The sequence below is a fragment of the Barbus barbus genome, assembly GCF_936440315.1.
Source record: "Barbus barbus genome assembly, chromosome: 41".
Classification (NCBI taxonomy): Eukaryota; Metazoa; Chordata; class Actinopteri; order Cypriniformes; family Cyprinidae; genus Barbus; species Barbus barbus.
In genome coordinates, this window is record NC_136719.1 from 18,846,361 (window position 1) to 18,857,698 (window position 11,338).

General features: G+C 37.2%; 1 protein-coding gene across 1 annotated transcript; it reads right to left on the reverse strand.

Annotated features, from left to right (window-relative positions):
- Positions 1-1,893: 1,893 nt before the first annotated feature.
- LOC306860390 (uncharacterized protein) lies at positions 1,894-6,911 on the reverse strand. The gene is made up of 2 exons (XM_079402062.1): positions 5,075-6,911; positions 1,894-3,470 (listed from the first exon to the last, which is right to left on the reverse strand). Exons 1-2 carry the CDS (start codon positions 5,105-5,107, stop codon positions 3,141-3,143), a joined length of 363 nt encoding a protein of 120 aa, XP_079258188.1. The 5' UTR covers positions 5,108-6,911; the 3' UTR covers positions 1,894-3,140.
- Positions 6,912-11,338: the final 4,427 nt, after the last annotated feature.

Here is an 11,338-nt window from a genome sequence, read left to right on the forward strand (position 1 = left end):
CTCCTCTTCAGTGGTGTTTAGACGTGAATGCTGATTTTTCCACAGACCTGTCCTTTTGTAATACATGTCATTTCACACATTCCCACTTATATTTTAGAATCGAAACATTGCAACATGCGATTTGACTCTGGCTGTCATGAATGTGATGTAAACTCAATGACAGTCATTCATGAAATTCAAAGAATGAATTTCTCTGAATCATTCCTAAAAACACTCTTTCATAATTGTCACATGAATATATGTCAATTTTATGAATAATTGCAAATTGGAAAAAAAATTATAAATAAGCAACAGGTGATTTCCCCTCTCACTTTATTTGTAGATTTTTCGAATATTACAAAATTTTTCAATATTTCAAAATACAATTCCTCACTTTAACATTACATATATATATATACAGATATATATATATACATACATACACACACACACTGTATATATATATATATATATATATATATATATATATATATGAAGAAAAATTAGAAAATAAGAAACTATAATAAATAATATAATATATAATAATAATAAAATAAATAAAATACAATCAATTTTCCCCAAATGATACAATACAATCAGTTATCTCCAAAAAGGATACAATAACAGGTGATTTAAATAAAATCATTTTAATTTCAAATACACTTTACTTTCAAATACAGACATTTAAAAAAAATAAAAAAACATAACACTTTTATTCACCAAGGATGCATTAAATTTGTCCCAAGTTAAAGTAAAATTTCTATTTCAAAAAATTATTTTTATTTTCAATTCTTTATATTATATTATAAATTATTTTAAATATAGAAAAATGTATATATGCCATTCAAAAGATTTATTTATAAAAAAGTTTACAATTAATGCTTTTTTTATTTTCTATTCATCAAAGAATCCTGAAAACAATGTATCATGGTTTCTAAACAAAACAGCACAACTGTTTTGAACATTGATAATAATAAATGTTATTTGAGCAGCAAATCAGCATATTAGAATGATTTCTGAAGGATCATGTGACACTGAAGACTGGAGTAATGATGCTAAAAAAAATCAGTTTTGCATCACAGGAATAACATTTAAATTATTATTTTTTTTTTAATTAATATATATATATTAAAATAGAAAAGAGTAATGTAAAATCATAATATTATTTCACAATATTACCATAATGTTTTTATTTTAGTGTTACTTTAATCAAATAAATGCAGTCTTGGTGATCTTTAAAGATTTCTTAAAAATAAAAAAAAAATTAAAAAAATTTTTTTACCAATCCCAAACTTTTTTTAATGTCAAAAAGATTGCAAGACTTTTTTATTAATTATTTTGATTATTTCACTCTGTCTGTGTTGCATAGATGAGGCCCACTAAGTGAAAAGTTAATTTTAAAATTGTTTTTATTAAAGTTGTGTGAGTGTGTGCTGCAGGGGTGTGGCGTGAGTGCATGTAAGCCCTGATGAGGGGGTGTGTGTGTTATTGTGTAGTGCAATGCAGTCAGGGGATTCCACAACACCTGCTCAAGCGTTATCACTCATTTTATAGTGGTACATTAAATGGCAGTAGGCTACTGCTTCAATAAATATACACAAGTACAAAAACAAACAGACAACTCACACTGATATGCATCAATTCATGTTATTACATACAGTAGCCCCTCATGAGGGGGTTTCCAATTTGTGGATGTGTGGTCTTAAGTATATCCGTGTTTACAGCCAAAAGAATATTAGAAACATGAGTGTATTTTTAGTACATTTTGTACCATGAATGTGTTACATGCTCTCAAATAATGTTACATGCACACAAATACGAGTACATCATACACAAAGGAAAAGAAAAAAAGGAGAAGTAGTATATGTGTGCGATTTGTTAGTGGTTAGCGTAAGAGAGCTCGAGTACGAAATGAAAACAACTCGACAAGTCACTTCCCCTATAGCTACACACACACACACACACACAAACACACCTTCCACAATACCTTATTAGTATCATAGAAATATCCTCTTATGACAGCGAGGGGAGGGATTTGGAGATGATTTCAATTTGTGTTAGTGTGATTGGGTCAATACAGTGGAGGAGAGTCTGTCAGTGCTGGACAGTGCATGACGGTGCGAGGATGTGTGAAAAAGAGTGACAAAAGACGATACAATGGAAAGTGTTAAAAAATAATGCTGATTATGTTTAGAAGAAATGCAAAGGAAAAGCATAAGAAAAATAAATTATGCTAACTGTAAAAATTTTGCACTGTGCTTAAATTACGATAAATAAATAAGGTAGATGTAAAAAAAAAATAAAAAAAATAAGCAGAGTATAAATTTGTTTATTTGAACAAACTTGTATCAAATTCAAGAAGCGATATCTTAAAATGGTAATTACATTAAATATGTGTGTGTGTGTGTGCATGCATACACACACACACACACACATACATATAATGTGTTAAACAGATTAATAACATTAATATATCTCACATTAGTTTTACTTAAAACAGCAAATACATTTTAGTATATCAAACAGAACAGCTGAACGCACACACCATCACTGAACACATTGCTGCACATGCGCACAACTTTGCAAGACAAAAGGTGGAAAATACGTTTCGAGTTCTCTCATATCCACCCTAAACCACATCGCTATTAAACTGGGAAGCCACCACTCTGGGTTCCCCTTCACACACAAATGTATGCATGCATGCTCACACACACACATATACGTACACACACACACACACACACACACACACACACATACATACATGCAGAGAGAGAGATTTAAGTCAAGTCAAGTCACCTTTATTTATATAGCGCTTTTAACTGTAAATTGTCAAAAGCAACCGCACAATATCAAAAAAGGAAAATAGTGTGTCAATAATGTAAAATGAAAAGATTAAAAAAAAGATTTTCAGTTAAAGGCATTTCATTATTGAATTCAGTGATGTCATCATCCAGCTCAGTTCAGTTTAAATAGTGTCTTTGCAATCAGGTCGACGATATCGCTGGAAATGAAGTGTCCCCAACTGAGCAAGCCAGAGGCGACAGCGGCAAGAAAAAAAAACCTTGGGAGAAACCAGGCTCAGTTGGGTGGCCAGTTCTCCTCTGGCCAAACGAACCAGCAGTTCAATTCCAACTGCAGCAAAGTCAGATTGTAAGGGCTCAACTGGTTCCAGTGGTCTTTCCCGATGGCTGTCTAAGTGGCGGGGTCCTCACTGGGGACATGTCTCTGGAGCTTATCTCGGTGTCCTGGTCTCCGCTGACGTTCAGGGCTGTAGAGGTCGTCTCTGGGTGCTGATCCACCATCTGATCTGGATACGGATTGGATCTGGTGACTGCAGTGACCATCTGGGCTGGATACGGACCGGATTGGGTGGCTACGGTGACTGGGGATATGTCTCCGGGGCTCATCCAGGTGTCCGGCCTCCACTGATGATCAGGGCCACATACATCATCTCCCAGCGCCGATCCACCATCTGATCCGGACACGGACTGAGAAACAGAATAGAAACAGATAAATATTAGCGTAGATGCCATTCTTCTTATGATGTAACGAGTACATCATGTGTTATGGGGAGTGTTCCCGGTTCCGGTTGATCTAATTAATGCAGCCTAACAATCCTTTAACGGATTTGAATACTAGAAGTATATTAGTGTGTTATGTGTGAGCCAGGTTAAAGAAATGTGTCTTTAATCTAGATTTAAACTGACAGAGTGTGTCTGCCTCCCGAAAAGTATTAGGTAGATTGTTCCAGATTTTGGGTGCTAAATAGGAAAAGGATCTGCCGCCCGCAGTCGATTTTGATATTCTAGGTATTATCAAATGGCCAGAGTTTTGAGAACGCAGCAGACGTGGAGGACTATAATGTGATAAGAGCTCGCTCAAGTACTGAGGAGCTAAGCCATTCAGGGCTTTATAAGTAATTAACAAGATTTTAAAATCTATACAATGTTTGATAGGGAGCCAATGCAGTGTTGACAGAACCAGGCTAATATGGCCGTACTTCCTGGTTCTAGTAAGGACTCTAGCTACTTTTTATATCGACTATGCATTCCGTTAGTTTCTCAATTTGGTGTGTTTCACTGGGCCGCGAAGAAATATAGAGCTGAGTATCATCAACATAACAGTGAAAACTAACACCATGTCTGCTGATAATATCTCCCAAGGGTAACATGTAAAGCGTGAAAAGTAACGGCCCTAGTACTGAGCCTTGAGGTACTTCTGTACTGCACTTATGATCGATATGATACCTCTTCATTCACTGCTACGAACTGATGGCGTTCAGATAAGTACGATTTGAACCATGCTAATGCACTTCCACTAATGCCAACAAAGTGTTCTAGTCTATTTAAAAGAATGTTGTGGTCGATAGTGTCGAAGGCAGCACTAAGATCCAGAAGAACTAATAAAGAGATACAACCACGATCAGATGATAGAAGCAGGGCATTTGTAACTCTAATGAGAGCAGTCTCAGTACTATGATACGGTCTAGAAGGAATATAATTGCGAGGATACTACCTTTTCTAGTATCTTTGACAGAAAAGGGAGATTTGAGATCGGTCTGTAATGAACTAAATCTTTGGGGTCAAGTTGTGTTTTTTTAATGAGAGGCTTAATAACAGCCAATTTGAAGGTTTTGGGGACATATTCTAATGTCAGTGATGAATTAATAATAGCCAAAAGAGGATCTATGACTTCTGGAAGCAGCTCTTTTAGTAGTTTAGATGGAATAGGGTCTAACATACATGTTGTTGGTTTAGATGATTTAACTCTCCTATAGTAGAGAATGAGTGAAATTGTTCCTCAGGGGATCTATAGTGATGCGATATTGTAGCTGACGGCTGCATGGTTACAATTTTATCTCTGATAGAATCGATCTTGGAAGTAAAGTAGTTCATAAAGTCATTACTGCTGTGCTTTTGGGAAATGCCAACACCTGTTGATGCTTTATTTTTCGTTAATTTAGTGACTCTATTGAATAAATACCGGGGGTTATGTATGTTTTCTTCTAGAAGAGACGAAAAGTAATCAGATCTAGCAGTTTTTAATGCTTTTCTGTAGGATAGGGTATTTTCTCGCTAGGCTATAATAATACCTCTAGTTTTGTTTTCCTCCATCTGCGCTCCATTTTCCGGGCTGCTCACTTTAAGGTGCAAGTGTGCTCATTATACCACGGAGTCGGACTGTTTTCTTTGATCTTCCTTAAGTGTAAAGGACCAACTGTATCTAAAGTGCTAGAAAAGAGAGAGTCCATAGTTTCTGTAACATCATCAAGTTTTTCTGCACTGTTGGATATGCTGAGGAATTGAGATAAATCAGGAAGATTACTTACAAAGCAGTCTTTTGTGGTAGAGGTGATGGTTCTACCATACTTGTAACAAGGTGTAGAATTTACAGTTTTAGCTATATGGAGTTTACACAAGACTAGATAATGATCTGAGATATTATAGCTTTGCTGCAGAATTTCAATACCACTAACATCAATTCCATGTGACAGTATTAAATCTAGAGCATTATTTCGACAATGAGTAGGTCCGGAAACGTGTTGTCTAACCCCAATAGAGTTCAGAATGTCTATGAATGCTGATCCTAATGCATCTTTGTCATTATCGACATGGATATTAAAATCGCCAACAATTAAGACTTTATCTGCAGCCAGTACTAACTCAGATAGAAAATCAGCAAATTCTTTAATAAAGTCTGTGTGGTGCCCTGGCGGCCTGTATACAGTAGCTAGTACAAACATCACAGGGGATTTATCACTAACACGTGTTTCTCTAGATAATAATATACGCAGCACCATAACTTCAAACGAGTTATAATTAAAGCCTGCCCTCCGAGAAATACTGAGAATATTGCTATAAATTGTAGTAACACCTCCCCCTTTACCTTTCGGACGTGGCTCATTTTTATAGCAGTAATCTTGGGGGGTGGACTCATTTAAAGTAATGTATTCATCTGGTTTTAGCCATGTTTCTGTCAAACAGAGCAAATCTAGATTATTATCATTGATCAAATCATTTACAAAAAGTTCTTTTGTAGAAAGGGACCTGATATTCAGTAAGCCAAGCTTTATCATTTGTTTCTCTGTATTGTAAAATATTTGTATTTGTTGAACATCAATTAAATTGTTACTCTTAATTTGGTTTGGATGTTTTCTGTATTTTCTAGTTTGGGGAACAGACACAGTCTCTATAGTGTGATATCTGGGTGAAGGAGTCTCTATGTGCTGAGTATTAACTGACTTCTGTGACGTAAGGCGGCTAGCAGACGGTCAGTTTAGCCAGTCTGTCTGCTTCCTGACCTGGGCCCCAGTTAGTCAAGTACGAACTCTAAGACTATGTGCCATATTTCTATAGAGAAGAGCAGCACCACCCCAAGAGGGATGAACACCATCTCTTTTCAACAGGGCAGGTCTGCCCCAAAAACTCATCCAATTGTCTATAAAGTCTATGCTATTCTGCGGGCACCACTTAGACATCCAGCCATTGAGTGACGACAGTCTGCTATGAATCTCATCGCCACGGTAAGCAGGGAGCGGACCAGAGCATATTACAGTGTCTGACATCGTACTTGCAAGTTCACACACCTCTTTAACATTATTTTTAGTGATCTCCGACTGGCGAAGTCGAACATCATTAGCGCCGATGTGGATAACAATCTCACTGAATTTACATTTAGAATTAGCCAGCACTTTTAAATTTGCCAAGATGTCAGGCGCTCTGGCTCCCGGTAAACAATGGACTATGGTGGCTGGTGTCTCTATTTCCACATTCCGTACATTAGAATCGCCAATAACCAGGGCACTTTCATCAGGTTTCTCAGTGGGTGCCTCACTGAGTGGGGAGAACCTGTTTGATGTTCTGATTGGAACGGAAGAGTGGTGTTTTGACCCGCGACTAGGCCGCATCACAGTCACCCAGCTGCCCTGCTGCACAGGCTCTACCGGAACCGAACAATGTACAGGACTCCCTGAGCTAGTTGCATCCAAAGCAGTATCTACAGCCCTCACATTCTTACTATCCTCAACTAAAGTTTGGATGCGTGTCTCTAATTCTGGAACCACGAGTAACAAGCTAACGATTTTTAAAAGCGATTTTAAAAGCGAATGATCAAATTAGTTAGATTAGTTTGATAGATAATACCAGAAATATGGTGGGAATTAAGTTATACATTATCACGTTAAACAACAGAGAGTGAAAGTAAGGTAAAGATTCAATAAAAAAGCGGAGCTACAAACGCAAACCTCTCAGCAGCACAACAGACAGGGACAGACTGAAGCAATCGATCCCTTAGGCCAGTGGTTCCCAAACTTTTTGCTGTGTGCACCCCTTTCTAGTGTTTGACACCTGTCAAGCACCCCCACCACCTTTTTCCGATTAAACTCCACATTTTTTAACTACAATAACTAAATACACATATTTTCTGTATATTAGAAAATATAAAAATTTCAGTTATAAATAAAAAATATTGCTTCCTACCTTTTTTAGTGAGAAGGATGGGCCTGCATGTTTGTACACAGATCATCCAAATTCGGTGCAATGGACGACAGTTTTACTCTCAGATCATTCTCAGCATCTAGTCTTTGTCGATGTTTGGTTTTCAACAATGTCAGTGCAGAAAAGCCTGCCTCACATAAGTACGTGGTTGCAAAGGGCATCAACACTTTCATTGCTTTGACAATCCTGGATATTCCACCATTGCTGAGGCCCAGAAATCCACGAGTGACTTATTTTTAAAAAAGTATGTTGTGTCTCCCATCAGATGATAACTCTAGTAATTGTTCTTGCTCTTGAAATGAGAGATGTGGGATTGGAGGAGTGACATCAAAAGCATTCCGAATCCATGTCTGAGACTGGTCCATAGGGGGGGGGAAGTAAGTCCGCAGATTTTGGCTGAGCTGCTTGAGATGTTTAATTATGAGGCATTTGATGTAATCACTTAGTGCAGCTTCCCGGGATTGCAAAAATTCAGACAGCAGAGGAAAGCACTCGGTGGAGTTTGTATTTATCCAGTTAGCCCAGAAGACTAGCTTTTTAATAAGTGCTTCAACTTTGTCCTGGGTGTTAAAAATGGTAATACTAAGGCCCTGCAGACTTAAATTAAGTTCATTAAGAGTACAAAATATGTCTGCCAGATATGCCAGCTTCTGAAGCCAGATGTCATCTTGCAAGAATGAAGACAAATGAAATGGGTTATGAACAAAAAATTCCTGCACTTCACATCTGAGCTCAAAAATTCTTGACAAGACCTTTCCACGCGATAACCAGCGCACTTCTGTGTGCAGCAGAAGTGTTTCATGCTCGCTGCCCATTTCGTTGCATATTGTGCGGAAAATACGTGAATTTAATGGACGAACTTTTATGAAGTTGACAATTTTCACAACGTCGTTAAGTACAGACAAAAGTTCATCTGGCATGTTTTTTGTCGCTAGAGCTTCTTGGTGTACGCTGCAGTGTTCCCAGGAAACTAAGGGTGCAACTTTTCGGATGAAAGCTACTGCTCCTTTGTACCTCCGTCATTGATTTTGCCCCGTCTGTACAAATTCCAACGCAGGGCGCCCAGTCAATTTCGTTTACTCTGAAAAAGCTATCCATCAAATTAAAAATATCTTCCCCTGTTGAACGAGTGGTAAGGGGACGGCAAAACAAAAACTCTTCATGCAATGTGTTCTCAAATAAATAACGGACATACACCAGAAGATTAGATAGATTGTCTACGTCAGTGGCCAAAAATTCGCTGTTTTGTATTCTGCTTATTAGCTGGCTGAGGATGTAGGCAGATCAATGCGATTGAATCAATGCGACGAGCCACAGTATTGTCGGAGAGAGGGATTTTGTCCAGCGTCTTTGCAGCTTTCTCTCCGAGCATACAGTTTACCATATCTATGGCAACAGGTAAGCACAGATTTTCTCCAATTTTGTGGGGCATGCCTCTTTTAGCTATGCGGTAACTCGCCAGATATGAAGCTCTCTGTGCATTTTTGGAAACCCCTAAGCCTGAATGGGAGTGGATAATTTTTTTCTTCTTCTGCAGTTCCTCCAATTTCCCTTGAAAAAAACTTGCAGGCATGTCTTGTAAGTGGCTGTGTCTTGTTTGCAAGCGCCGGACCATATATGAGGGCTTGAGACTGCTATTTGCTAAAACTTCACCACAGACTACACATTGCGGATTTGGATTTTCTGCATCTCCAATCCATGTAAACCCGAAACCAATGTAACTGTTGCAATATTTGCATTTCTTACTTGACATTTTCTCACTCTCTAGCGTAGGCCTAGGCCTAATTCTCTTCATCAGCACATCTCTGCTGGATTTCTCTGTTCCCGCCTCTTCTTCTCGTTCGTTCTCCACCGAGTCCACTCGATCGGGTTTCTCCATATATTCAAGATGGTGCACATCTCCACTGAAGAGGCCGATGTAGATGGCTCATCCCTACTGTCCCTTGATTTCGTTAAAGTGCCAGTTTTTAAGCAGGTGTCCATTTTGATGAATATAGTGATAAGTGAAAAAAAAAAGAATGAATTTACTATCACTTAGCGCCTAATGTGAAAGGGTGGAGCTATTGAAGCAGGCGATTAATTGCGAAATGAAATTGTGAATAATTTATAGGTTGCAAATTACACCTTGTAATGTGATTTTGTTTTTGTCTCTCTCAATAAAAATACATGTTAAGTTTATCCAAGGTAAATACATAAAAATAATAAAAAGACAATTTTTCCGCCATTACAAACATTCTCTCACGTACCCCTGGTGGTCAGTCTGTGCACCCCAGTTTGGGAACCGCTGCCTTAGGCATTATCAGAGCAGAGCACTTGGGTAATGTGTCATCAGAAGCACTTGGGTTTCAGACAGACCTAAGCAAAGATAACAGAGACAAAAACCACAGATACACACACAGAGAAAGAGAGAGAAAGTGGATAGGATTGAAATAAAGTAGAAGCACAGAAGGTCAGAGAGATAAGAGATGTTTTTGTATGTTGTTTAATAGAAAGTGAGAATAGCAACATATCAGTGAAGACTTCTCAAACAATCAACTACCTTCATATCATAAATAAGGCAAGAATACTTTATATAAAACCAAACTATTAAATACGCAATAAAAAATGATAACCCACATTTTTTCCTACAAAACAAAACAAAAAAAGTAATATTACAGAAAAAAAAAATTCGTACTGAAGATTTCAAGCATTAATATGGATGCAAAAGTATCAGAAAATGTGGTCCATATGTGTTTTGCTATATTCCAAGTAATAAAATAGCTTAGTTTGACCACTACTGTGACCGATCATTGAGTCAATGAGCTGAACTTCAGAAATGAACCAATTCATTGAAAAAAAATTCAACAATATGCTCATGAATTGGACATCGTTTTTCTCTCATTAATTTTAAAGTAGACCTATTGCATGGATGACTTTCACGATACTGTTTTTACTTTTGTGTCCTTTTTGATGCCTAAAACCACCAGTCCTTGTGCAACTAGAGCGATATTCTTCAAAATTCTCCCTCTTGACAGAAAATGATACACTTTTGGAACAACACGAGGAATAAAGATTTTGTCTAAATGAGCAGAAATCAAAGTTATTTTTTGTTAAGTGATTCTTTCAACAGAACATATACTGTGTTTATGAATTGTAGAGGAAATTTTGTTGTAAATATACTATGCAGACTTTCTAACTTCAGAATCGTTTGAAGAATGTCGTCATAATCCTTTTAATGAATCTGTAGTACTGACTAACTAAAAATCACCTTTAAGCTCGTAAGGTTAAGTTATGCTTTATGTTTTTTTCATCAAGACCTTTGACAGCGAAAAAGTCATCATTAAAGTAAAAAACATTAGCCTTAAAGAAATCACGTCATAATGGTATTCAACGTTCCTTTCACACTTTCACAAATAATTCCAAGACTGTTGCCATAGTAACCGACAAGATCAAAATAAAGTCGAAACTGTTACGTTGAGAATATTTGAAGAATTGTCTCATTTTTCTGAATAATTCTAATTCTGCATAATGATAAACTCTGAATAATTACTAAAATACCTTACAAGCCAACAAGAAAATAACAGAATGGAGAATGAAAGAAAGTTCCCCATGTAACCTCCATCACTGTGGCGATTTAACCTACCTTCACGTTTTATCCTTTAACATACAAAGTCTCTAATCCATCTGAAAAACCACAGAAACACGCACAAACTAAATCACATACAAGTGCTCAAACGATATTTGCTTCATAAATCACTTTGTCCTTTGAAATCTCAACAAATTGACTACATACAAACCACGCAAAGCCAAGTAAGAACGAGTAGATTAAGCCAACTCACAGTGTGATGTTTGATCAGAATGGGGAAGAGGGAGCATAGAAG

Excerpts from the sequence above, each read along its gene's own strand:
- LOC306860390 (XM_079402062.1), bottom strand. The coding sequence starts at position 5,107 with ATGGAGCGCAGATGGAGGAAAACAAAACTAGAG. Across the intron at positions 3,471-5,074 it reads GGAGGAAAACAAAACTAGAG|TCCGTGTCCGGATCAGATGG; the intron begins GTATTATTATAG and ends TCTGTTTCTCAG.